Raw genomic sequence first — 27,953 nt, forward strand, 5'->3', positions numbered from 1 at the left:
ATCAGATGTATCATCACTCAATATCCTATTTTTTGCCCCAATTTATACTGCTCTTTATCAGTCTTTTTTCCTACTTTCTTTGCCCTCCCTCCCTCTATCTCCTCCTTCTACCTTCTTTCTCCTTCTCTCCCCCTTCCTACTTCCCTCCCTTCCCTTTCTACTCTTTCTCCCGCTTAACCTTTGCCTAATAATAGTTCACCTTCTGTTTTAACCTGTGCATGCACACCGTTTGGGCATGGTGACTAAACATTCACCATCACTACTCTAGAAGGAGTGCAGAGGAGAGCAAAAAAGGTGATTAGGGGACTGGAGGCTAAAACATATAAAGAACGGTTGCTAGAATTGGGGATGTCTATTTTAATGAAAGGAAGGATGATGGACAGTGTTCCAATATCACAGGGGTGTCAAAAAGAAGGGTGGGTCAAATTATTCTCCCAAAGCACCTGAGGGTAGAACAAGAAGCAATGGATGGAAATTAATCGAGGAGAGAAGCATCCTGGAACTAAAATTTCCTGACAGAACAATTTACCAGTGGAACAACTCGCTTCCATAAGTTGTGAAAGCTACAAGACTAGAAGCGTTAAAGAGGAGGTTGGATAACCATTTGTCCAAGTGTGTGTAGGGTTTCCTTCCTGAGCAGGGGGTTGGACTAGAAGACCTTCAAGGGTCCCTTCCAACTCTGTTATTCTGTCCCTATCCTATCCTACACAGTATTCCATTCTACCCCGTCCCATCCTACATTCTATTTCTACTCAATCCAACATTCCTATTGTATTCTATTTTTTCATTAAAAATAATCTTTATTAAATATATACATTAAAAATAACAGAAAAGAAAAAAGAAACAATAAGATTCTATTCTATTCATTCCAATATTCTATTCTATTCTTATTCTATCCTATTCCATCCCATCCTACATTCTGTTCCGTTCCATTCCACTCCATTCCATTCCACTCCATTCCATTCTACTCATTCCAGTATTCTGTTCTGTTCTGTCCTATTCTATTCATTCTAGTATTCTATTCTATTCTATTCTTCTATTCCATGCCATGCCATACCATGCCATCCTACATTCTGTTCTGTTCTATTCTACTCTATTCTATTCTTATTCAATCCTATTCCATTCCATCACATCTATTCTACTCTATACACTACTCATTCAAAATTCTATTCTATTCTATTCCTAATTCTTAATATATTCCTTCCCATCCATCCCATCCTACATTTCTATTCTATTCTGTCATCATTTGGCTGAAAAGGTGAGAATCCGGGCCTTGCTTCTCAACCCTCCCTTCATTTTCATCACCCCCACAGTCTTCATTTCCATCCAAAAGAGGACGAACCTCCCTGCTCATGTCGCCACCTCTGACCCTCTTGAGCGGAAGGGCATTCCCTCTCCTGGGCACCGATGCTGGCTGGCCAATTTCTTTGTGATGGCTTCTGGCCTAATGCTGCTGCTGCTGCTGCGCAGCCCCTCCTCCTCCTCCAAGCCCCTGCAGAGAGAGCCAGTCTGGGAACGAGAAGCTGGGAAGCAGCAGAAGGGGCTGTAGCCCATTTCCATAGCTACGCAGGAGGCAGCACGGGGACCTGCCCTGAAAGGCAGGCGGGAGGGAGGGAGGGAAGGAGGGAGGGAGGCTGCTTCACAGCTGTCTCCCCTCTTTGCCAAGGCAAGGCCACTGCTGCTCTTGGCTGCTCGGATAGCAACGCTGCCGCTTCGACTCTCCAGAAGATGCTGCACAAGCATCTCCACAGCAGGTCCCAGGACCAGGGATGAGCTGAAGTAGGGAGGAGCGCCTTCCCTGGATGGAATCCTCTCCTGGCTTCACCCCCCACTCACGGCCAAGAGCTGATGGGAAGAAGAACGGAGCAGGTCTCGGAATTTCCTCCTCCTGCCCAACACAATGATCCGCAAGAAAACCTCTGCTCCGAGTCCGCCTGATGCCAGCCTCCTGCTCAGCGCTGCCAAGAGCTCCTCCGGGGAAGGAGGCCACTTTGGCCGACACCGCAGCTGTTCGAAATGGGGTCCCTCGCCCGGGAGCTTCGTAAGTAGACGGGTGTGGAGCCAATGGAGGGATACATAGAAACATAGAAGATTGAGGGCAGAAAAAGACCTCCTGGTCCATCTAGTCTGCCCTTATACTATTTCCTGTATTTTATCTTAGGGTGGATATATGTTTTATTCCAGGCATGTTTAAATTCAGTTACTGTGGATTTACCAACCACGTCTGCTGGAACTTTGTTCCAAGCCTCTACTATTCTCAGTCAAATATTTTCTCACATTGCTTCTGATCTTTCCCCCAACTAACCTCAGATTTGTGCTCTCTTGTTCTTGTGTTCACTTTCCTATTAAAAACACTTCCCTCCTGAACCTTATTTAACCCTTTAATGTATTTAAATGTTTCAATCATGTCCCCCCCCCCTTTCCCTTCTGTCCCTCCAGACTATACAGATTGAGTTCATGAAGTCTTTCCTGATAGGTTTTATGCTTAAGACCTTCCACCATTTTTGTAGCCCGTCTCTGGACCTGTTCAATTTGATCAATATCTTTTTGTAGGTGAGGTCTCCAGAACTGGACACAGGATTCCAAATGTGGTCTCACCAGGAGGTCTATACAGCGTGATCACAGTCTCCCTCTTCCTGCTTGTTATACCTCTAGATATTCAGCCAAGCATTCTACTCCGCTTTCCCCTACTGCCTGACCACACTTTTCACCCATTTTGAGACTGTCGGAAATCACTACCCCTAAATCCTTCTCTTCTGGAGTTTTTGCTAATAAGGTTGGGGTTCAATGTTCAGAGCATCTTCCATTCCCCTCAGGGATGGTCATGATGGAGAAAGTGGGCAAAAGCCCTCTGTGCATGCTCGGTGTGAACCTCCTAGCATCGACCCCCTTCGCAGGACCCAGAAGAGAACTGGGGCAAACAGGTTCAAACCCCTCCAGCAGGGCCTTCAAAGCTTTATAAGCTGCTGGGCGATCTGTCGTCATGCCAATAAAAATCATTAAAAGTTAAGAGGGCAAAGAGTTGTAAGGTTCCACCGGGAAGGAAGCCAGCTGTTCACCAGGGAGACTTGGCAATGAATTCAGGACCCTGAAATTATCGAGGGGTCCCATCTCCATAGAATTAATAGGATGGAGGAAAAGGGTGAGCATGCATCCTGGCCTAGGGAATGCATTATGCCATGCCAAGCCACGCTCTGTGATGTGTGGCACAGCCAATCACCCCAAAAATTGGACGCGTTGTGCCCATTGCGTGGCACTAAACAAGCAGACAAGGGAGTGCGGAGGGGTGGGGGGGGATGGACACATACGCCGAGTTTGGTGATCCGAGCCATGAAAATCTCTTAAAATACATCCTGTAATGAAGGATTGTGGTACTGTCCAATGTCTCCTGCCAAGCGGTTGGGTTTTTCCGACCCACATCCTCAACTGGCTCCAGAGGCTTCCCAGAGTCCTTCTAGAGTCCTGAATACAGTTAATGGGCTCATCCCCCCCACTTTGACCTTCTTGGTAGGATGCGGAAGAGGATGATACGGTCTACAGTTACGGCCGAGACAGATACGGTTCTTCGAACAGTCCCAGAGGAAATTACTTCAGGGATGGGAAAACGAAGATCGGTGAGTATGCCTTCCTCCACGGCATAAATTAATAGGAATAGGAATAGGAATAGGAGGGATACAACTTGTATACCTTTTAGTACATTCAGAAATATCGAAAGAGTGTTTTGTTCCAGGGCTCAGGATAGTAATAGGGTAGGAATAGGAATAAGAATAGAATAGAAATACTATAGTATATAGTATAGTATAGTATAGTATAGCATAGCATAGCATAGCATAGCATAGCATAGAATAGTAGTATAGTATATAGTATAGTATAGTATAGTATAATATAGCATAGCATAGCATAGAATAGTAGTATAGTATAGTATAGCATAGCATAGCATAGGTATGGTATGGTATAGTATAGTTTAGGTATTGGTATAGTATAGCATAGTATAGCACAGCACAGCACAGTATAAAATGGAGTGGAGTGGCATGGAATACAATGGAATGGAATAGAACAGAACAGAATGTGGAGTGGAGTGGACTAGAATAAAAGTAGAATTAGAATAGGATAGGACAGAACAGAACAGAATAGAATGTAGAGTCGACTGGACTGGACTGGAATAGAATAGAATGGAATAGAACTCTTTATTGGCCAAGTGTGATTGAAAACACAAGGAATTCGTCTTGATGCAGATGCTTTCATTGTACATAAAAGAAAAGATACCTTCATCAAGAATCATAAGGTGCAACACTTAATGAGTGTTGTCCAGGTACAGATAAGCAATCCAATCATATTAGGAACCAGTCAATATAAATTGTATGGATAGTAGCCACAAAGGTACAGTCCTACAGTCATTTGTGGGAGGAGATGGGTGATGGGAACGATGAGAAGATTAATTGTAGTGCAGACTTAGGAAATAGTTCTGGGAGGGATCTTGGATGCCGTCCCAACTGAACCCTCGCTCAGCATGCGATTCCAGCAAAGTTAATGCTCAGACTGGGGTTTGGTTTGGGTTTGTTGTGGTTTTTTTTTGCAAGTTTACCCAGATGATTTAGCCAAAGCAGAATCTTTGATTCCTCCCCAAGAGCTCTTTCCAGAGGAGGGCTACTACCAGTTCTAACCGGTTCTTTAGAACCATTAGTAACTCAGCGATGACATCATGAAGCTGGTTCCTGTCAGTGTCTGTGCGGGGGCCGCCATTTTGGATTTTACTTCTGTGCATGTGTAGCGGCTATTTTTTGCTTCCGTGTATGCGCAGGAGCTATTATTTTTATTGCTGCGGGCAGGCACATGTGCACGATGCAACCCTGAGCCCATCGGCAACCAAAGGATCCAGAAACCCACCTGACACTTTCCCAAATATCAAAGATAAGATAAGCCAGGAACCAGTTTCCAGGCCAAGGGACAGCACCTGGGGAAAATTGAAGAGCACTGCATGAAAATTAAGAACACTTTCAATTTGTATTATTATTATTATTATTATTATTATTATTATTATTATTATTATTATTATTTTTATTATTTTTATTATTTTTATTATTTTTGTTGTTGTTGTTTTGTTGTTGTTGATGTTGTTGTTACATAATTAAGTTGTTTGTTGTTATTATTATTATTATTTATTAGATTTGTATGCCGCCCCTCTCCGTAGACTCGGGGCGGTTCACAACAATAACAAGAACAATGTAAGAACAAATCTAATAATTTAAAAAACGCTAAAAACCCCATTATTAAAAGTAAACATACACACAAACATACCATGTATAAAATGTATAGGCCCAGGGGAGATGTCTCAGTTCCCCCATGCCTGACGGCAGAGATGGGTCTTAAGAACTTTACGAAAGGCATAAACCAGTCCAAGTGGTCCCAGAGTAACTGGTACAGTGGGTGCTGTGCTAAAAGACCTTGAAAACAATAAACAATGACAAAATCACGATCTGTCGGCTGCAAAAGGCCAGTGTATTTGGATCTGCGTGCATCATAGCAAAATACCTCACACGGTCCTAGACGCTTGGGAAGTGTTTGACTTGGGATATTGTGATATGAAATCAATCCCGTTTGCTGTGAATTACCGTTTTTGTGTGATAACAACAACAATAACAATGTAGCCTATTGACGAAAAAGCCTTTGGACAAGGGTTCAAAACTGCCTGTTCATTTGGGTTGCAGACTTCGTGCTGGTTTGGGAGGAGAAGGCCCGCCCCTCCAAGAAAAAGCGTGGCAAGCAGCTGCACCGTCAGGGCGAGGAGGCGGCAGTGGCCACGAGAGCCGGCTGCGACCAGGGCTACGGGCGGCACGACAGATGGAGGCGGAAATTCCTTAAAAATCTGAGAAACACCAGCCTCTTGATAGAGAAGGTGAGGTCGGAGGTGGGCTTAGAAATCGCCCCCCCCCCCCATGGATGGGCAGTAATATAGAGAGTGCCATGTTGGCATTAGAGACCGTCTTGGCTTAGTTGGCATTGGCGGGAACAGCATCCCAATCAGACGTGTCTTGGTGTCGAAATGGAATATTTGGCAGACGGCAGAGCTCGCCATCACTCAGAAAATGGCTGGGGTTTTAATCAGGGTCCCTGGGGTCTTTGCTTGCGGTGTTGCCCCCTCCTCTTCTCAACCCACCCCCAACCCAAATGCTTTTATTTATTTATTCAATTTTTTTTTATGCCACCCTTCTCCTTAGTCTCAGGGCGGCTTACATCATGTTTAGCAATAGCACTTTTTAACAGAGTCAGCATATTGCCCCTACAATCCAGCTGCAGAAAGACCTTGGATGCTTGCTTGGATCTATTGCCCCTTTACCAAGGGGACACTGTCCTCTTTCTTCACTTTTTCTATGTCCCTGTCCCCCACTCTGCTTCTCCAGAGGAGACCCGGCAGCATCCACTGGGCACAGACAAATTCTTCCCATTCTGTAGTTCAGGGCTCCCCAAACTTGGCAACTTATTTATTTATTTATTTATTTAATTTATGCCGCCCTTCTCCTTAGACTCGGGGCAGTTTACAACATGTTAGCAATAGCACTTTTTAACAGAGCCAGCCTATTGCCCCCCACAATCCAGGTCCTCATTTTACCCACCTCGGAAGGATGGAAGGCAGAGTCAACCTTGAGCCAGTGGTGAGATTTGAATTGCTGACCTGCAGATCTAGCGGTCAGCTTTAGCAGCCTGCAGTACTGCACTCTACCCACTGCGCCTCCTCGGCTGATTTTTCAGGAGGAGACCCAGAGCGAACACAAGAACATCCACTATCTGAAGCTGAGCGCCCCCTGGGAGGTCCTGGTGTACTACGCCGAGGAGTTGTGCATGCGAGCGCCTCTCCAAGTAAGCCCCTGACTAATTGTGTGTGTTATTCCGCTCCGCTTCCTCCCCGTCCTGCCACCTGGCTCCCCTGAGCTCTCTTTCCTTCCCAGGCTCACCCCAACCCGGACCGTAATAGTTCCGACCACCTGCTTCGGAAGTTGCGCATCCCCAACATCATGGATCAGAGGGTGCCCAACAAACCTGTGGACTACTACACCTGTGCCTTCCGCAAGTCCAAGCTCGACAGGTAAGCGAGGATAGGGATGGCGTGGCAATGAAGGGTTCCCCATCGCTGGCATTACCGGTACAGTACCGGTGACTGGTGTGGGCACTTACGCTTCCAGTGTGCGCACGCATGCACAAGATTTGACTTCTGTGCATGTGCAAAAAGCAAAATCTTGCATGAGAAAACTCATAATAATAATACTAATGAATAATAATTTATTCGATTTGTATGCCGCCCCTCTTCGTGGGAGATTTTGCTGATTTCCAGCGATTTCTTGGCTTCCGTACATGTGCTAAAAATCGGTGCAATCTTGCGCGTGTGAGCATTCTCGCACGAGATTTCACTTTCTTTTTTCTTTTCTTTTTTTAAATGGACATTTCCATAATGTGAATTGTACATGGTACACATCATAAAAGTGAAAAGATATAGTATAGTATTAAGAGATTATTTTTACGATACATCGGGTTTGTTTATAGTAATTTATCACTAGGTACACAATATACGTATGGATGTATATATAAATGTGGATTAATATAGTTTACATTTTGACCCTTATTTCTTTATATTTAAGTCTCGTACAGTTCAATTAGAGATTTCACTTTCTGCACATGGGCAGAAGCTGAATCTCATGCAGGCATCCATGTGAATGCATTGGGGATGCAGAGATGCGTATGCACCTCCATTTTCTTACCTGGACTGCATACCAGACTGTCCATGCTGCAACCCAATGCTGGCACATGGGCTCTGGTGCTCAAATGGAGCATTAGGTCTGGGTGTGAAGGGTTCTGGCTCCAGATTGGCAGCGGGAGCGAAAGAGAGAGTGTCCCATAGACTCACAGTGTCCTCATGTGACATATCGGGACTTTTCTCCTGCTTCACTAAACCAGGAATGGGTATGGCCAGCGCATGACTCATTCGGCAATTGGGCCTGGGGTTTGACAGCCTTGCTGTAGACAAACTCCTGAGAAGATCCTACCTTCCTAGGATTTTCCTCCACCTGACGGGAGGTGGGGTGGATTGCCGGACGAAGGGTTCAGTCTAAGGTGGCAACTGCACCCCACAAACTGCACCCCTTTCAAGCTTTGAAGAACATTTCATGTACCTTGCTCAACAGTAGTAACTGTGACAGGGATCTTGGAGTCCTAGTGGGCAACCATTTAAATATGAGCCAGCCGTGTGCAGCAGCTGCGAAAAAATGCCAACACATTTGTAGGTTGCATTAACACAGGGGAAAAATCAAGATCATGTGAAGTGTTAACATTACTTTATAAGGCCTTGGTAAGGCCACACTTGGAATATTGCATCCAGTTTTGGTCGCCACGATAGAAAAAGGACATTGACATTTTAGAAACAGTGCAGAGTAGAGCGACAAAGGATGATTAGGGGATTGGAGGCTAAAACCTATGAAGAACGATTGCAGGAACTGGGCATGGCTAGTTTAATGAAAAGAAGGACCAGGGGAGACATGATAGCAGTCTTCCATTATCTCAGGGGTTGCCACAAAGGAGAAGGAGTCAGACTATTCTCCAAAGCACCTGAGGGCAGAACAAGATACAATGGGTGGAAACTAAAGAAGGAGAGAAGCAACTTAGAAGTAAGGAGAAAATTCCTAACAGAACAATTGATCAGGGGAACAGCTTGCCTCCAGAATGCTCCAATGTTGAACATTTTTAAGAAGATGTTGGATAACCATCTGTCTGAAGCGGTGTAGGGTTTCCTGCCTAGGCAAGGGGTTGGACTAGGAGAACTCCAAGGTCCCTTCCAACTCTGTTATTTTATAATTCTGTTCATGTTGGGTTTGGCTTTGAATCTGTTCCTCTCTATTCCAGGTTCCTGGGCAGTGATTCGCATGACTCCTACTTCACCAATACACAAAGACATCGCATCGTAAGCACTCTTAGGGGTAAAGACTCCAGCCCAGTTCCAGGGCTGGCGTGGCAGATGTGGCCCACACAGAGGAAGGAAGCCTTCCTTCCCTTTCTCTTCTGTTTTGGCCGTGGGCTCGCTTTTCTTGAGGGGTGGCCTAACATTGCCACAGCCACTTCGCTTTCCTGACCAGTTAATACCACCTGCAGGTGTATGAAATCTTGGCACGGACTATTTACGGGAAACGGAAGCACGCGGAAATAGGCATCGACCGGCTGCTAAACGAAGGGGTCTATTCGGCTGCTTTCCCGCTGCACGAGGTAAGCGTGACCCCAGAGGCTTCCCGAAGGGGAACAGCAGAGCATCAATGCAGAGAGGTCGTGGCCCGAAAGGGTTGGGTCCATCTTGGCCCACTGGGGGTTGAAGAGCAAGGTCTGTTCAAGCCCCACTGGGGTCATCGGTCCAGGAAGGGGCTCCCCTATCTTCTTCCTGTCTTGTCTGTTTCGTGGTAGTCAAAGGAAAAATGACACCTGGCGTTTTTGAGCATCCTAAAGCAGCCCTTTGCTAACTTTCCTGTAATATCCTTTACATTTGTTTTTTGGGGGAATAAGTTGTTTAGCTATTGTTCTTCTTATTGGGTTCTGTATTCCAGATCTAGCATTTTAAAAGTCCCACAAAAGTTTTTGGGGATGGACTTCCTTGCCTTGTGGATGATGGGTATCACCCCCCTCTTCCTGCCTCCCTCCCTCTCCCTCCCACCCTTTCTCTCCCTCTCTCTCTCCCCCTCCCTCCCACTCACCCTCCCTCACTTTCCTTCTCCCGTCCCACTCTCTCTCCCCTTCTCCATGCCTCCTTCTCTCTCCCTGCCTCCCTCTCTCTTTCTCTCCCTCTCTCTCACCCTCCTTCTCCCTCCTTTCATCTCCCTCCCTCTCTCTTCCCCTCCTTCCTTCGGTCTCTCTCCATCTCCCTCCCTTCCTCTCTCTCTCTGTAGGGCCCCTATGAGCTGCCAGACTATGAGGTGCTGAATGAAGAGCTGAATTCCCGGCAGATCCTTTACCGATTTTGGGCCCGCTGGGCCTGCTGGTACAAGTATCAGCCCCTCGACCACATCCGGGAATATTTTGGAGAGAAGGTGGCCATCTACTTCGCCTGGCTGGGTGAGACTTGTCCATGTGGGTGCGGGGGGGGGGTAGCTTGCTTCCTTTGCCCAATCTAACCTCCCCTCCCCTTCCAGAACATAAAACATTAATCAGGCTTTGAGCAAACTCTGGGAACATGATGATTAGGGAATTGGGGGCTAAAACATATGAAGAACGGTTGGAGGAAGTGGGCATGTCTTGTTTAATGAAAAGAGGGACCAGGGGAGACATGATAGCAGTGTTCCAATATCTCAGGGGTTGCCACAAAGAAGAGGGAGTCAAACTATTCTCCAAAGTATCTGAGGGCAGAACAAGCAATGGGTGGAAACTAATGAAGGAGAGAAACAACTTAGAACTAAGGAAAGAATTCCTGACAGCTAGAACAATTGATCAGTGGAATGGCTTGCCTCCAGAAGTTATGAGTGCTCCAACACTTGAAGTTTTAAAGAAGATGTTGGATAACCATATATCTGAAGTGGTGTAGTGTTTCCTGCCTAAGCAGGGGGTTGGACTAGAAAACCTCCAGGGTCCCTTCCGTTATTCTGTTATAATGCTTTTAAAGAAAAATTTCCTGACAGTGAGAACAATTGGAACAACTTGCCTTTAGAAGTTGTAACTGCTCCAACACTGGAAATTTTTAAGAAGGGATTAGATAACCATTTGTCTGAAGTGGTGTAGGGTTTTCTGCCTAAGCAGGGGATGGACTAGAAGACCTCAAAGGTCCCTTCCAACTCTTCTCTTCTCCTCTCCTCTCCTCCATTCCATTATGCTGCACAGACCCTAAGAAAGGTCAGATCTATTGGCAAAACTCTCATTTCATTGACCCATGATTCATTTCAACCTTTCTTTAATCCTTATCCAGATCACATTGTGGTACTGGGCAATCTCCACCCATATTTAAATTATGGCTTAATCTACTGTGAAGACACCCAAAGCGGTTTCATGCAAAAACAAATTTAAACATACATGCAAATCGAAGTGGCAAGCAAGTGATTTCAAGCGCCTGAGCCTGGCCCGAACGAAGCCGTACCTGTGCTACTCATGACTTACCCTCTCTGACACATTGCCTTCTCTAGGTGGTGGGGGGGTTGGGGAGAGAAAGGGCAAAGGGTTTTTATTTTCCTGAACCCCATCTCTCTTCTTTGCAGGCTTCTACACAGCCTGGCTGATCCCAGCCGCGGCCATTGGCAGCTTGGTGTTCCTGACCGGCCTCTTCACCATGGACATGAATGTGCCGGCGTGAGTGTGGAAGGACACTGGTGGGAAGCGGGGGTGGGGGAGACATGGCTGCCTGGAGTGGACATCCGAGAGTCACCCCTTTCAACTGCGAATTCTTTCTTTCTTTTATTTTCTTTTATTTCATTTTATTTCATTAGACTTGTATGCCGCTCTTCTCCGAGGACTCAGGGCGGCTCACAGCATATAATATGACAACACAAAGGCAAATCTAATTAAATTTAAAATTGCAGTCCAAAAATTCCAATATTTAAAAACAGTCGTATCAGTTCAATCATACAGCATGCATCTCATTTCGTTGGCCAGGGGGTTGAGACCTAATTGCCCCAAGCCTGACGACATAGGTGAGTCTTAAGACTCTTACGGAAGACGAGAAGAGTGGGGGCAATACGAATCTCCAGGGGGAGCTGATTCCAGAGGGCCAGGGCCACCACAGAGAAGGCAAGTGACATTGTCTGGCTGATGGGACACGGAGAAGGCCAACTCTGTGGGACCTAACCAGTCGCTGGGACTCGGCAGAAGGCGGTCGCGCAAGTAATCTGGCCCAATACCATGTAGGGCTTTATAAGTCATTACCAACAGTTTGAATTCTGTCCAGAATCCAATTGGCAACCAATGCAGTCCGTGAAGTATTGGAGAAATATGGGCATGCCTAGGGAGGCCCATGACAGCTCTCGCGGCTACATTTTGCACGATTTAAAGTTTCCGAACACTCTTCAGGGGTAGCCCCACGTAGAGAGCATTGCAGTAGTCGAACCTCAAGGTGATAAGGTCATTTCCTTTTCCAAAATGAGCACTTACTTACTGGATTTACAGAGCACCGTTTTGTTCCCTGAAAGTAGCTGTTGACGAAGCTCTTCCTTGAGGCAGTGAGGGCGAATCTAGGGCACGGGTGCCACAGGCGTTGGCTCATGGAGCCCTATCTGAGGGCACGCAAAGTGTTGCCCTAGGCCAGCTTCGCCATGGCTTGGTTGGCGGGTCATTTGACTGAGTGGGCACGGCCAACCCGACATCACTCACAGCAAAGTGAGGCGGTGTTCAGGAGTGTGCAGAACCCTTGAGTTATCAAGGACACGCACAGAGGAAAATGTGGGATTCCAGCAGACGTCCAGGAGATATGAGTAATTATTCAGTCGTACAAGACAGATACATTAAAGTTTACACAATAGTGTTTACTTTAGAGATAGCACAGTTAAGTTAAACAGTCTGGTCATACACAATCAAATCAGTGAATATCTCTGAATACAATAATAATATTACAAGCCTTTCCTTGTCTTACATATCAGACATACATTGCAGCTTACAATATTACATCAGCCTAGGTGAATCAGCATAAAGAACAGAGAGAGCAGAGAGAGAGAGAGAATCATGCTTTCTGGCTCCCTCTTATGGCAATTTGCAGCACTACCTCTGAAAGCTATAGTACTTCAAAACATACAGACATCCATTGTTAGCTTATTTATATATTGCAAACCCAACTGTTTTGTACACAGTAGTAACAGGCGGCACCACCCCCACCGAGCCACAGCCACAGAACTGACAGAAAAGTTCGGCCCAGTCTTCTAGCGTTCCACCTGGCTGCTTCTCGCCTCCTTCTCATGTTTGCTCTGTGTGTGTGAGCTCGAGAAGGAGGAGAGAAGGAATGAGTGGGAAGGGTGGGGCGGGGTCAGTCCGTGGTATGATTTACCAGTTCCCCGAACTGCACATAATCGCCGCCACCGGTTCTATAGGACCTATCCGAACCTGCCGAATTTCAGCCCTGCCCTCAACTCATCTAGCAAAGATGGCTGTTTGTTTTTGCCAAGAATATACTGCAAAGTAAATTTTCCTCTCCCTTCTTTCGGCTATCCCCGTTATTACTAAATGTCCAATGAGGGGCTTGTATCTTGTTTCGGAAACAGATTCTCGGTTCCCGGCTCTATATACCGATGGCTGCCTAAAGCTTCTCCCAATTCACCCGGTTCAGCTGAGCTTCCATTTCCCCTCCCCTTCTTCTTACTTGCTTTCCAATCTTTCCCTCCACCCCCCCCCCCCCCCACCACAACACCACCATTGCTAATGTCAGGCTGTCAGCTCATGAAGCTCATGGGTAGGAGAGATGTGGACATAAGACCTCTTCTCTTTTCCTCCCCCCTTTTTTCTAGGAAAGAGATCTGCAACAGTGGGGGGGAGTTCCTCATGTGCCCTCTCTGCGATACTTGTGGCAACTGGAACATTTCCGAGATCTGCCCCATGGCAAAGGCAAGGGGGCTTCCTTCACCTTCTGGGGATGGTGGGGCGGTTCAAAGCAATAGCACTTTGATTGGTGGTTCTCAACCTGGGGGTCGGGACCCAATTTGGGGGTCAACTGACCATTTCAGAGAGGTAGCTTAAGACCCTGGGAAAAGAGAAATTTCCCATGGGTGTTAGCAACTGAAGCTTCTATTCTGGCTCCTTGGAACATATTTTTACAATCCAACCAATCAGGCGTTGACAGTGGGGTTGTCCCTCTGACCTTCCTGCCAATCAGCTTAAAGCTCTGTTGGGAGAATTGGCACTCAACTTATGGTTGGGGATCACCACAACATGAGGAACTGTATTAAGGGGTCACGGCATTAGAAAGGTTGAAAACTACTGACTTAGATTTATATACTACTTCATAATGCTTTACATCCCTCTCTAAGAGGTTTACAGAGTGTCAGCCTCTTGCCCCCAACAATCTGGCTAATTCAACCTTGAGCCAGTCAGGATTGAACTGCTGGCAGTGTGTAGAACTACCCTGCAATACTGTATTCTAACCATTGGGAGGGAGGGAGGGAGGGAGGGAGGAAGATAGCAATAGCACCTGGACTTATATACCACTTCATAATGCGGCACAGCCCTCCCTAAGCAGTTTACAGAGTCAGCCCCTTACCCCCAACAATCTGGGTCCTCATTTTTACCCACCTCGGAAGGATGAAAGGTTGAGTCAACGTTGAGTCAGTCAGGATCGAACTGCTAGCTGTGGGCAGAACTAGCCTGCAATACTGTATTCTAACCATTGGGAGGGAGGGAGGGAGGGAAGGAAGGAAGGAAGAGCATTAGACTTATACACTGCTTCATAGTGCATTTTATAGCCCTCTCTAAGCTTACAGAGTCAGCCTCTTGCCCCCAACCATCTGGCTCCTCATTTTACCCACCTCGGAAGGATGGAAGGCTGAGTCAACCTTGAGCCTCGTGAGATTCGAACTGCCAAATTGCAGTCAGCTGGCAGGCAGCAGAAATAGCCTGCAGTACTGCATGTTAACCACTGCATCACTGTGGCGCATAACTAAAGGGGGAACAAGGCTTCCTTGTCACAATTAGAGGGAAGATTTTCCTTAAGGAGAACAAGGGAGAAGATCTGAGATCCACTGGCTCCCAAGATGCATACATATTAGCCCTTTTGAGCCCCGGCCCGGTGGTGAGGCAGAGGGTACGGACGATCCAACTCCCCGGTGTGTAAAATGGGAAGAATTGTCCAACTCGATCACCAGCTTACTTATACATTTTTTCATTCCTCGTATGTTTGCACAGTATCCCAAAGGGCAACAACTCTATCGTAGGGAGCCACTGGAATAGGAGGGCAAACCCGGTATCCAAAGTTCTAACCCCGGAATGATTCACTCTTATTTTCTGACTTTGGAATCGGTGAATCCTGGGATTGTGGTGAAATGCAGGATAGATAGATGTTTCTTAGGAATGGAAACAAAGGGAGATAGCTGCCTGCATATCAGAACTTCTAGGATCCGGGAGAGGGTTTTTTCCAATTCTGTTTCTCCATCTCTTCCAGATCGGTTACCTTTTTGACCACCCGGGGACCGTTTTCTTCAGCGTCTTCATGTCCTTCTGGGCGGTGACATTTTTGGAGTACTGGAAACGGAAAAACGCCACTCTGGCTCATCATTGGGACTGCATGGACTTCCAAGAGGAAGAGGCGAGGGCTTTTTCGCCACTCTTTTCTCCCCACTGCTCTGCCCAAGCAGATCGGCCGTCATTCCTTCCTTCTGCTGCTGTGCAGGAGAGATTCTGCAAAACCCCAGTGCAGTGATGATGAACCTTTGTTTGTTCATGTGCCAAAAGGAGGGTGTGTGGGTGTGCTAGCATGTGCGCACATACCCACACCCCTTCCCTCCCTCCCACGCATGCCTCCCCCACTGCCATCCCCTTTCTGAAGCCTGGTAGGCAGTGGTGGGTTCATACCAGTGTGGTCCAGGGTGCCGCATTGGTATGAACCCACTGATGCAATTTTTGGTGATTTTTTCCTGGTGTCTCCGTGTCGGAAGAAGCCCACGGGCTCACCCTCGTCTTAATGTCTTCGTCTGAAAAACAGCTGAGAAGCTCCTTCTCAGGAGACGTCGGGGAAAAAATTGCCGAAAATTGCACTAGTGGGTTCCTACTCCTACGTCTCCTGGTCCTTAAAATCCATGACCAGCTGAGCCGGACGTGGACCACTCAAAACAGAAGGCATTAAAAAATCCTCAAAATTAAACTAAACCTCCCATTGAATTCAACAAGGTTACTCTCTTGTCCATTCCCTTTCCTCTCCTACTTTCCTCCTCCTAGGAACGTCCTCGCCCAGAGTTTGCTGCTATGGCCCCTTGCCTGGAACAGAACCCCATCACGGGACTAAAGGAGCCCTATTTCCCTGAGCACGACCGACTATCACGAATCCTGACTGGATCCATGGCTATTGTCATCATGGTGAGGGGATGTTTGTCAGGGTTCCAAAGAGCATCTGAAATTAAAGGCACAGATTTCCTCAAAAGTTCCAATTTATTAACAGAACCATGTTGGCACATCTGCGCGAAACTCGAATCTAAAGCCACTAGGGCAGTGATGGCGAACCTATGGCACAAGTGCCACCGGTGGCACACGGAGCATATCTGCTGGCACGCAAGCTGTTGCCCTAGTTCAGCTCCAACGTGCATGTATGTGCCAGCCAGCTGATTTTGGGTTTGCACAGAGGCTCTGGAAGGGCATTTTTGGCTTCCCGAGAGCCTCTGGGGGGATGGGGGAAGGCATTTTTATCCTCTCCTGGGCTCCAGGGAAGTCTTTAAAGCCTGGGGAAGGCAAAATACAAACAAACAGGTCCCACCAGAAGTTGGAAAACAGGCCGTTTCCGGCCTCCAGAGGACCTCCGGGGGACGGGGGAAGCTGTTTTCGCCCTCCCCAGGCATTGAATTATGGGTGTGGGCACTCGTGCATGCACAATAGCATGCATGGCCTTTTGGCACCCAAAAAATGTTCACCATCACTGCACTAGGGTTTCTCCACCTAGTTTAAAATTCATTGCCTTACCTGACAGCGGAGACACCACGATCATGAAGATGGTTTTCCTGGGGTGAGGCTCATCCATTGCACTCCAGGTGGGCTGACCCCTGCGATTTCCCCAAATGCAGGAAACTCGACTGCATAATTTGTGGTAGTGGGGGACTGCGTTCACACTTTCCTCTGAAACAGATTTTTTTTTAAAAAAAATGCATTGCCTTGCTCCCACACCCACAAGTTCATCACGTTGACTGGTCATCTTCTGTCAACGTGTCCTTTACTCCCATCAGCTTCCGGGCAAATACTGAACAAAGGATGACCTTGAGAATCTAGAAGGAATTTGTTATGGCTACATTTCTACATCCCTCACGCAACAGCCTCTCCCACGTTCCCACAGCAAGAAGGCATTCTAAAGCATCACGTGTGGCAGGCCAAAGTCTCCGAAATTAAACGATGGCTTCGCCCTGACACGGGGGAGAAGAGACAGCGATCCCTGTTCCAAATCCCTGATGCTCCTCTCGTGTCTTGCTTCTCCTCCATAGCTCTGTGTCGTGATGATCTTTTTGGTGTCGGTGATCATGTACCGTGGGATTGTCAGCACCGCAATGTACCACACCGGAAACAGAGTCCTGATGACACAGGTGAGAGCTGCTTGGACCTCCTCCCCCCTCGCAAGATCCCTTTGTGCTTCCCTGGAGATATCCCGTATCCTTTCTCCAAATTTAGGATTTCACAAGAGAATAGAATTAGGGACAGTCCCTCTTTCTGTTTGCACCGAGGGGAAAAGCATTAGTGAAAGCAGAGCTCCATTTTAAATCATCCACAGTCCAGTTTGGTAGCGCTCTAATACAGTGACGGCTAACCTTTTCCTTGTTGTGTGCTGAAAGTGTGTGTGTGCCAGCATCCATAATGCAATATGTGTGTATGAACCCTCGCGTGCCCCGCTCCCACCCATGCACATAAGACCCCCCATGCATGTATGTGCAACCCTCCTGAACTCCTCTGCTCCCTCTGGAGGGCCTCCAGGGCCTGAGGATGGCCATTTTCGCTCTCCCGGAGGCTCAAAGTTTCTGGAGCCTAGCGAGGACAAAAAACAGGCCTCTCGGAAGTCCAGAAATGGGCTGTTTGCCAGGCTGGGGAGGCCGTTTTCTGCCTCCCAGAAGCTCCTTCCCAGAAGCCCTGGTTTCTGACCTCCAGGGCCTAGGGGAGGCCCTTTTTACCCTCCTGGAAGCTCAAGGGAAGCCTCCAGAGTCTGGGTTGGGTGAAAAACAAATCTGGAAGTCTGGAAATGGGCTGGTTTCTGACCTCCGGAAGTCCAAAAACAGGCCTCCATAGACTGGGGGAGGCCATTTCCGCTCTTTCGGAAACTCAAGTAAAACCTCTGGAGCCTGGGGGTGTGCCCCACCCTTCGTGCATGCACAGCAGATACCCAAAAATCAGCTGGCCGCCAAGAGGTGCCTGGACATGTGCGATGGAGCTGAGCTGGGTGATGGCTTGCGTGCCCGCAGAGAGAGCTCTGTGTGCCACCTGTGGCACACACACCATAGGTTCGGCATCATGGTTCTAATACAAGGCCCACAAGACAACAACAGCAGTAATATAAACAGGGGCTTTTAACCTGCCTTTCGGCCTTCTGCTTGATGGCCATAGGTTATGGCAATCTGAAATCACTTTCTGTGTAAATATTATCTTGAAAGCCTCAATGTCAAGGTTCCAGGTAGCATCCAACTAACTCAGAGTCCAAATACTCCTCAAAGTTATAATTTATTGCTGGAGCCATCCTGCAATAGGAAACCTGAATCTGAGTTTCCCACCCAGTTGTAGGTTCCACATCCCTTGTCCCCCACCCACAAACTTGTCACATTGCCCACTCAGATGGTGCCATCATGACAAGTCCTCCTTTCACTTCCGCCCAGGTGGATGGACACAGGAAGGCCTTGAACCCCTCGAAAGAATGCTTTGGTGCTGCATCTGTTCCTTCATGAAAATCACCCCTCCCAAGTTCCCATAAACATCAAGCCTTGTATACATTGTGTGGCAAGCCGTTAATTCATCACCAACTTCTGCACCAGCTTGATATCCAGGCTGCTTGTGCTATAATGTATATATGTGTGTGTGTGTTTGTGTGTGTGTGTGTGTGTGTGTGTGTGTGTGTGTGTGTGTGTATATATATATATATTTGTTTTCGTAGATTTTCACGGGTATATGTATGTAGATTGTTCTGAGTTCGGGTTTTGCCCCGTGTAATATTTTGAGTGTCTATGCGACGTTTCGGTTTTGTATTTTGTATTTATTTATTTATTCATTCAATTTTTATGCCGCCCTTCTCCTTAGACTCAGGGCGGCTTACAACATGTTAGCAATAGCACTTTTTTAACAGAGCTAGGCTATTGCCCCACAATCCGGGTCCTCATTTTACCCACCTCGGAAGGATGGAAGGCTGAGTCAACTTTGAGCTGGTGATGAGATTTGAACAGCTGACCTTCAGATCTACAAGTCAGCTTCAGTGGCCTGCAGTACAGCACTCTACCTGCCGCCCTTCTCCTTAGACTCAGGGCGGCTTACAACATGTTAGCAATAGCACTTTTTTAGCTAGGCTATTGCCCCACAATCCGGGTCCTCATTTTACCCACCTCGGAAGGATGGAAGCCTGAGTCAACCTTGAGCTGTTGATGAGATTTGAACAGCTGACCTTCAGATCTACAAGTCAGCTTCAGTGGCCTGCAGTACAGCACTCTACCTGCTGCGCCACCCCGGCTCATTCTCTCTTCGGAGAAGGGCGGCATACAAGTCTAATAAATAAATATAATAATAATAATAATAATAATAATAATAATAATAATAATAATAACAACAACAACAATAACAATAATAATAATAATAATAAATGATGATGATGTCAGCTCTTTGATTTATGCATCTTTATTGCTCTCTAGAATCTCTCGTTGGGAAGTGCAAAATGAGCTCCCTTTCTGGGCAGAGGGGTGTTGAGGGAAGAGAGACCGGGATGAAGTGGGGCCTCTTTCCCTTCTTTTCCTGCAGGCAGGGAACATTGCGAATATCAGCAGCTCCATGGTGAATTTGGTGCTCATCCTTCTGATGAGCCAGGTCTACACCTCCTTGGCCGAGAAACTGACCAGATGGGGTGAGTGGAAGTTCTTACCACAGCCCAATAATTTTTCTGCTTTTATGAAACTCACTTCTTCCACATTGTTTGGGAAACTGTGGGCGGAGGAAAAAGCATTTCACAGAATTGGCACCTTCATTGCTGATTATCAGGATTCCCTCTTACTGGAAAAGGAAGCCTATCAGAACTCCGGCCGGTTGAGTTGGCATCTACTGACCCAACCATCCTCCTCCACCTCTTTGCTTTCCCCTTGCAGAAATGCACCGGACTCAAACGCAGCACGAGGATGCCTTCACTTTCAAAGTTTTCATTTTCCAGTTTGTGAACTTCTATTCGTCTCCTTTCTACGTGGCTTTCTTCAAAGGCAGGTAGGGGACGCGGTGAAAAGGTTTCCTGCTTGAAGGTTGAGAACGGGAGGGGGCTCCTCAGAGGGGGGAGGTCTTTGCGCAATCTGGCCCTTCTCACAAATCTAGGGAAAGGCCCAGGGGTGGAATTCACATAAATTGCGGGACCGCCTTCTGCGCATGAGTCACACCGACTGGTTAGATCCCACAGAGTCGGCCTTCTCCAAGTCCCATCAACTAGACAATGTCATTTGGCGGGACCTAGCGGAAGAGCCTTCTCAGTGGGGGGCCCGACCCTCTGGAATCAGCTGCCCCCAGAGATTCGCACTGCCCCCACCCTCCTCGTCTTCCGTTAAGAGTCTGAAGACTCATTTGTGTTGCCAGGCTTGGGGCAATTAGATCCTAACCCCCTGGCCGACAAATGTTATGTATGATTGTTGTTCAAATGGGTATCATTGATTTTTTAAATATAGCAAGCGATTTCAGAGTAGTTTATTTAATTTTACTTAATTGGATTTAGTGTATTGTATTGTATTGTTCTTTTTTATATGTTGTAAGCCGCCCCAAGTCTCCGGAGAGCGGTGGCGTATGTATGTATAAATAAATAAATAAATAAATAAATAAACAAACAAACAAACAAACAAACAAACAAACAAACAAACAAACAAATAAATAAATAAATAAATAAATAAATAAATAAATAAATAAACAAACAAACAAACAAACAAACAAACAAACAAACAAACAAACAAACAAACACACACACACACACACACACACACACACACACACACACAAATAAATAAATAAATAAATAAATAAATACACAAACAAACAAACAAAAAAATAAAATAAAATAAAATAAAATAAAATAATAAAATAAATAAAATAAAATAAAATAAAATAAAATAAAATAAAATAAAATAAAATAAAATAAAATAAAATAAAATAAAATAAAATAAAATAAATAAAATAATTTACCTACCGGTTCACCCAGTAGCACCAAAAATGTGAGCATGTGGATGGTATTTTCCGGTTCTCCAAACTACTCAAAATTGCTGCTACCGGTTCGTCCAAACCTACTGACTACCACCTCTGGAGATGCTAAGCCAGATTTGAGGTGCCTCCGAGTTGAATTGGGGCTTCCCCTTGGGCTGAGACCTGCCCTGTCTTTTCAGCCTGCTCTCTCAAAGTTTTCCTCCAGCCTGATTAGCCAAATCTGAATCTCTCCCTGTCAAAAGTCTGTGCTGGCCCAGAGTTGGGTTCATAACACAAACACACAGCAAGAATTGAGCCTCCTAAATCCTCAAGGGCTGGACCTGCCCATCCTCAGATGACTTTCTGTTCTTTTCAATACCTTCCATTTTTCCCAGCAGGTTTGTGGGCTACCCTGGTCAATACGGACAGCTCTTGGGCATGAGGAATGAAGATGTAAGTAGCAGCGAGTCCTTGTGCACCTGGCATTTCTGGGCACTGGCACCTCAAAAGGATTGGGCAGAAGCTGCATCCCACGCCATGCGTATCCGCCTTTTCTTTTGCTGCACTGTCACTGCTTAGCAAATGGGTTTGGTCAGTGAATGCAATATTGATTGATTGATTGATTGATTGATTTGATTTGTATTCCGCCCTTCTCCAAAGACTCGGGGCGGCTCACAAGATACATTATAAAACAATGCGTACAAACAAATCTAATTAGTTAAAAACTACAAGCTAAAAACCCAATATATTAAAAAGAATCAACCAATTCAATATTGCAGAGAGAACTTTGTTAGGCCTCTTTAACAAAGGCCACGCAGAATAACAACAGAATCGAATGCAGAGTAGAGTAGGGAAGGGTAGGGTAGCATAGAGTAGAAGAATGGAATGGAATAAAATAGAAAATATAGAAAATAGAATGCAGAGTAAAGTAGAATAGGAATAGAATAGAATAGAATGCAGAGTAGAGTTAGGAGTGGAGCAGAGCGGAACAGAACAGAACAGAAGCAACGCAGAGCAGAGCAGCAGAGTTCGAAGGGACCTTGGAGGTCTTCCAGTCCAATCCCATGCTTGTCCCAACTCTTCTTAAAAACTTCCAGTTTTGGAGCACTTACAACTACAAAAGTGAGCAGCAAGTGTCTTTTTAAGATTTTGGGTCTTCTTGTTCAACGTGGCCCAAAGTGACAGCTTGTAAACCAGCGCCTGGAGTTTTCTAGGCCACCTTGAGGTCCTAGTAACGGTTGGCACATCTATGCCCCCCCACCATCTCACCCTACAGTGCGGTCCCGGCGGATGTCTCATCGAATTGGCCCAGCAGCTGTTCATCATCATGGTTGGGAAGCAGATAGTCAGCAACGTCCAGGAATTCTTTGTTCCGTGAGTTGCTTCCTTGGGAAATGGCAGAGAAAAACGGGGCGGTTTGGTCAAAGGAGGGCCAGTAATCGAGGGCCATTTCCCGACCCGAGAGGGACAGCCAGACTGAAGCGGTCCATTTCTTTTCCTTCAGCAAACTGAAGGCCTGGCACCAAAAAAGGAAGCTGGCCAAGGTGCGAGGGGGGCAGATCTGCCAGGAGCCCAAGCGGTGGGAAGAAGACTACGAACTGATTGAATGCGAAGGCCTCTTCGAGGAGTACCTGGAGATGGGTGAGCAGGAACGGGATTCATCTCCTTTGGGAGCACAGAGGTTTGACTACTGCAATGCTCTCTACGTGGGGCTACCTCTGAAGAGTGTTCAGAAACTTCAAATCGTGCAAAATGCAGCCGCAAGAGCGGTTATGGGCTTCCCTAGGCATGCCCATGTTCCTCCAATACTCCGTGGACTGCAAAATGTTGGTAATGACCTATAAAACCCTACATGGCGTTGGGCCAGATTATTTGCAGGACCACCTTCTGCCATATGGGTCCCAGCGACCGATTAGGTCCCACACTCGGCCTTCTCCAGGTCCCGTCAGCCAGACAATGTCACTTGGCAGGGCCTAGAGAAAGAGCCTTCTCTGCGGGGGGCCCCACCCTCTGGAATCAGCTCCCCCTGGAGATTCGAACTGCCCCCACCCTCCTTGCCTTCCGTAAGAGTCTTAAGACTCACCTATGTCACCTGGCTTGGGGCAATGAGGTCTCAGGCCCCTGGCCAACGAAATGAGATATATGTTGTATGATTGAAGTGGTATGATTGTTTTTAAATATTGGATTTTTATATTGTAATTTTAAATTTAATTAGATTTGCCGTTGTACTGTATTGTTATATTATATGCTGTTAGCTGCCCCGAGTCCTCGGAGAAGGGCGGCATACAAATCTAATAAAAGGAGTTTGGGGTCTAGATTCAGCCCATCCCTTGGTCCAGTGAGACTTGGAGATCCTTTCTACAAGTGGCTCTCCATAGATTGAGAATGAATGTGATCACCCAGCACATGGCACAGAGATAACAGGCAGTTCAAACTGGCCCTTTTAGTGCTCCAAATCTTCCTCCCACACAAACAAATTTCAAAGCGCCTCTGGTTTCAATTAATCCAGCCCAGCGCTGTCTACACCAAGGCTGTACAGCAATGAATCTCAAATTTATCTAGCAAAACAAGAACAAAGCAAGGAGTTCAGGGAGCAAAAGATCCAGATAATAAGCCCAAAACCCCACGCAGGAATTGCAAGGATTCTTGGCAAGTTTAAACATCGGCACACAACACTCCAGTGTTTGTTCCTGACAAAATGCCCCTCCCCACAGTGTCTCCTTAAGTCTCACTCCCCAGGTGTGCCTGGTGAAGCTGGGCGGGGCACTCTCCTCCTGAGTGGCCTCCTTCATCTGAGTTGATCCTGCCTCCTCTGCACTCTCCAAGCCCTTGCATCAGAAGGGGGTGGTTCCTGCTCCTTGGCTGAGCTCTGTTCCTGCCTTCCTGCAGGCCTTGCTAATTCTGAACAGCCTGGCCTGGCCTGTCTCTGCCCTTCCCCAGTTTCCTCCAAGGCCAACGGAGCTGCCCTCTCACTCACTGCCCATTCTTGTTCCAGCTCATCTTCCACCACAGACTCTGAAAGGCGCATGACAGCTCCACTGATTGAGTGGCAGGCAGCAGACTTGTCCACCCTTCCAACTTTTAAAAGATAATTTTTCAGCAAAGCAAGTCCAAATTATATTGGATGTTCCCACTTTCGTTAAACTTAAGTTGTTTAGCATAACTCCTCCAGTGGTCCTTTGCCCTGAAAGTTTGGTCATCCAAACAGCCTTTGATTTCCACTAGAATGACACGCAGTGGTAAGGAAGGAAGAGGCACCCAAAGGAAAGTCTTGTCAGATACAAGTCTTGCTTCTCCAGCCGCTTCGAGGATTCTTTAGGATTCTTTAAAACAGTGACACTGAACATGGTCTCTTCTTTCTTAGTGCTCCAGTTTGGTTTCATCACCATTTTTGTGGCTGCTTTCCCACTGGCCCCTCTCTTCGCCCTCCTCAATAACTGGGTTGAAATCCGTCTGGACGCCCAGAAATTTGTCTGTGAGTACCGCCGACCGGTGGCTGAGCGTGCCCAGGACATCAGTGTTTGGTTCTTCCTCCTTGAGGTCTTGGCCCAGATCTCCGTCATTGTCAATGTGAGTCTGGAAGAAGTGGTGGAGATCCTCAAGCCATTCCCCCCTGATTGGTGGCTATCAAGGTCCCTCTGATGGGGGAATGTGGAGGCTATGAGTTAAACAGCAGAAAACCTCCTCCTCCCGATGACGGTCACTCTTGCCTGTTTGCCCCCAGGCCTTTCTCATCGCCTTCACTTCGGACTTCCTACCACGGCTCCTTTACCAATATGAGTATGACAGCCACCTCCACGGCTACGTGAACTTCACCCTGTCTTACTCCCCACCCGCTTATGTGCACGGCAACCATACCATGTGCAGGTGAGCGGAGGGTCTCCATCGCCAGCAATCATGGTTAGGCCTCCCACCCCACCCCATGATGCTGATCTGCTGTGGCCCATTCACAGGTACAAAGCCTTCCGCGACGCTCACGGGAACTACACCCTCTTTTATTGGAAACTTCTGGCCATTCGCCTGGGCTTCATCATCGCCTTTGAGGTGAGTCCCAGGCATTTCTCCGAGGACTGTGCACTATTTAATAGGTTTTTTTATTGTCCTTCCTTCTCTACTACCTTAGTATGATCCTTAACTACTTTTAAAATAGAAAATAATTAAATAGTATGTTTTTACCCATAAACGCTTTAATCATTATCTAGAACTGAACTTTTATAGCGATTAGAGAAAATTGAGCTACTTGCCTAATCTGTTATCATACCGAATCTTCTGGGTTCAGTTCAAAACCTTAAAAGGTTACTGTGCTCCTCAACAAATAATGCTGTCTATCATTTGCCCTTTTTGTGGCTATTCAAATAATGTGACTTAATCAACTGAAAGAGTCCAAGCACTTATTTGAAAACTTACCTTGATCGGTAAGCAACTCCCACCCAGTCACATGACCTTTAAGCCACTACCCCAGTCACATGATTGTCAAGCCCCTCCCACCTGGTCACATGGCTGGCAAGCCACTCCTACCTGGTCACATGACCATCAAGCCGCACCCACAAAATAAGCCACGCCTGCAGTGTGGCAGTAAAACTTTTGGCAGCTCATCACTGGCCCCGGGGGTGGGGGGCAGTTGCTAAAATTTCTGTGCCCAAGAGCTGATTTAGGAACAGAAAAGCCTCTGAAATTAGACTTTCGGGCTGCCCTTTTATATATCACAAAATTTCATTGCCAAAAGAGAAAGAGTGTGTATGGTATTGGCTTACCTGGCTAGGTGTTTGTAACGGCTGCTAATAAACCATGGTGGCGCAAGTGGTTAGAGTGCAGTACTGCAGGCTACTTCTGCCGACTGCCTGCAATTTGGCAGTTCGAATCTCACAGGCTCAAGGTTGACTCAGCCTCCCATCCTTCTGAGACAGGTAAAATTAGGTCCCAGATGGTTGGGGGCAATTGGCAAGACAGCATAGAGAGGGCTGTAAAGTACTATGAAGTGGTATATAAGTCTAAGTGCTATTGCTATAATCCTGGGATGGGCGGCCCTCCCTGGGCCCTCCTCCCTCCCTCCTTCTCTTCCCAGCACGTTGTCTTCTTCTGCTTGCGCCTGATTGATTGGCTGGTGCCAGACATCCCCGAATCCCTGGAAGTCAAGATCAAGAGGGAGCGTTACCTAGCCAAGCAGGCGCTGGCCGATAACCAGGAAGCGTTGTTGACGACGGTGAGTGACGACTCTTCTCCCACTCCAGGTCAGTCCACGTGTGCGGCACAAAAGCACGTGTGTATCCATGTGGTGTCTGTGTGTATTGCTCCAGTGCCAAGAGAAGAGTTCGGAAGAGGGAAGAGGGACGGACCCTTCCCGTGAACCAGCGCCACGTGGGTTTAATGAGGGGCTGTGCCAGTCGCTCTCTGGCAAGTTGCAAATTTCCAGCTGAGAAACTCAGGTGGACTTGTAGCGTGCACGCACACACACACGCACACACACTGCCACCAGTCTCTCAGAATCTGGGCCTGCCTCTTCACCACTGGTTGAGCTGTTGTCGTGTGGTGTCGTCGTTCTCTGTGTCGTGGGGTGCAGTCTGTAGTGTGATGTCTGTGCCATCTGTGCTTCTGTACGGCAAGACTGTCAGAAGGTGGGGCCCCGCGATGGGCTCTTCTCGACCACAAAGGTGACTCAGCTCCAGAATCGCAGGTGTGGTGGTGGTCTTTTTTTCCACGGGTGGTGATTGAATATGGAGCCACCACCCAGTAGGAAACAATACTTGGGTTTCTCTCTCCTCTGAGGCTCTGTTTGGCTGGGAATGTGGTCCTGAGGGCTGTCTAGATCAGGGGTCTCTAACTTTGACTACCTGAAGACTTGTGGACTTCAACTTGTGGTGTTGAAGTCCAAGGTTGGAGACCCCCTGGTCGAGATAATGGAAAAGAAATTGAGAAGCCACAGAGATAACTTCCTTCGGTAGCTGATCTGACCCGCCCCCCCGATCACTTTCACTACTTTATTAGGTTAAATAAACCGCTTCTCCCCCTTAAATACTCAGCTAAAATGGCTGCTTTCATTAGAGCTGCCCTTTCAGGTCCTGGCTGCAGCCCTTTGCTGGAGCGGTGTTGAGATCTCGAAAAACTGGAGCAAGATTTTGCTCTCTCGCTTCTAAGTAGGCTCTTCTGTTTTCTTTCCACTTCTTTTTTTGTGCAGCAAGCAGCCTTTTCTCCAGCAGTGTGAATGAGCAATACTGGTGAGGCCGAAGCATGGGCAGCAGGGCATCCCCATCAATTTTTTTGATCACCGCTCGACAGCGTGAACGATGGCCATGACGGGAGGGAGGCCATTTCCTGTGGCAGTCTTTGAAGGATCCAGAAGATTGGACATTTTTCAGTGTTACTCTGAGATAGTCTCTCTCCCCCTCTCTCTCCCCACTCTCTCCATTTCTTTATTTCTCTCTCCCACTCCCTCCATCTCTCTCCCTCTCTCCTTTTCTCTCTCCTTCACTCCCTCCTTCTCTCCCACGGCCTCCCTCCTCCCTCCCTGTCTCTTTCCCCCTCTCCATCTCTTTCTCCCCCCCATTCCCTCTCTCTCCCTCTCTCCCACTCCCACCCTCTCCACTCCCTCCCTGTCTCTCTCTCTCTCTCTCACGCCCTCTCCACTCCCTCCGTCTCTCTCTCCCCATCTGTCTCTCCCCCATTCCCCCTCTCTCCATCCCTCTCTTCTTCTCCTACCCTTCCTCTCCATTTTTTTCTCCCACTCCCACCCTCTCTCTCCATTTCTCTCCCTCCCTCCCTCTTCCTCTCTCCCATCTCCTCTCTCAGCTTCCCAGGCAAGGGGCTTGGGAGACCACTTCTGGGGCAAAGCCACTCAGCCTCCACTCCAGTTCCCTGCAGCCTTGGCTCCTGTGGCCAGCGGCTTCTTCTTCGGCCGTGCAGGTTTCAACCAGTGCCTGCATCTCCACTCCTTC

The 27,953-nt window shown here is 47.3% G+C and overlaps 1 protein-coding gene and 1 non-coding gene across 2 annotated transcripts; both read left to right on the forward strand.

Moving 5' to 3' along the window:
- Positions 1–1,742: 1,742 nt before the first annotated feature.
- LOC139170767 (anoctamin-7-like) lies at positions 1,743–27,398 on the forward strand. Its single transcript, XM_070758273.1, has 23 exons — positions 1,743–2,041; positions 3,512–3,614; positions 5,709–5,896; positions 6,751–6,858; positions 6,948–7,084; positions 8,893–8,950; positions 9,139–9,249; positions 9,921–10,086; positions 11,217–11,307; positions 13,449–13,545; positions 15,095–15,238; positions 15,868–16,005; positions 17,115–17,213; positions 19,615–19,717; positions 19,956–20,067; positions 21,420–21,474; positions 22,298–22,395; positions 22,526–22,662; positions 24,386–24,591; positions 24,746–24,888; positions 24,975–25,065; positions 26,087–26,224; positions 27,197–27,398. Exons 1-23 carry the CDS (start codon positions 1,901–1,903, stop codon positions 27,221–27,223), a joined length of 2,691 nt encoding a protein of 896 aa, XP_070614374.1. The 5' UTR covers positions 1,743–1,900; the 3' UTR covers positions 27,224–27,398.
- On the forward strand, positions 16,595–16,758 carry LOC139171742 (U1 spliceosomal RNA). The gene has a single exon (XR_011559796.1). It is a non-coding gene; the product is annotated as a U1 spliceosomal RNA (small nuclear RNA).
- Positions 27,399–27,953: the final 555 nt, after the last annotated feature.

This window comes from Erythrolamprus reginae, chromosome 8 (genome assembly GCF_031021105.1).
Source record: "Erythrolamprus reginae isolate rEryReg1 chromosome 8, rEryReg1.hap1, whole genome shotgun sequence".
In the NCBI taxonomy this organism is placed as follows: Eukaryota; Metazoa; Chordata; class Lepidosauria; order Squamata; family Dipsadidae; genus Erythrolamprus; species Erythrolamprus reginae.

What these genes read in the sequence shown, in the direction of transcription:
- LOC139170767 (XM_070758273.1), top strand. Translation starts at nt 1,901, where the DNA reads ATGATCCGCAAGAAAACCTCTGCTCCGAGTCCGCCTGATGCCAGCCTC. An exon ending in GCATGCGAGCGCCTCTCCAA is followed by an intron (nt 6,859 to 6,947) that starts GTAAGCCCCTGA and finishes TTTCCTTCCCAG; the next exon opens with GCTCACCCCAACCCGGACCG. An exon ending in CTGCTTTCCCGCTGCACGAG is followed by an intron (nt 9,250 to 9,920) that starts GTAAGCGTGACC and finishes CTCTCTCTGTAG; the next exon opens with GGCCCCTATGAGCTGCCAGA.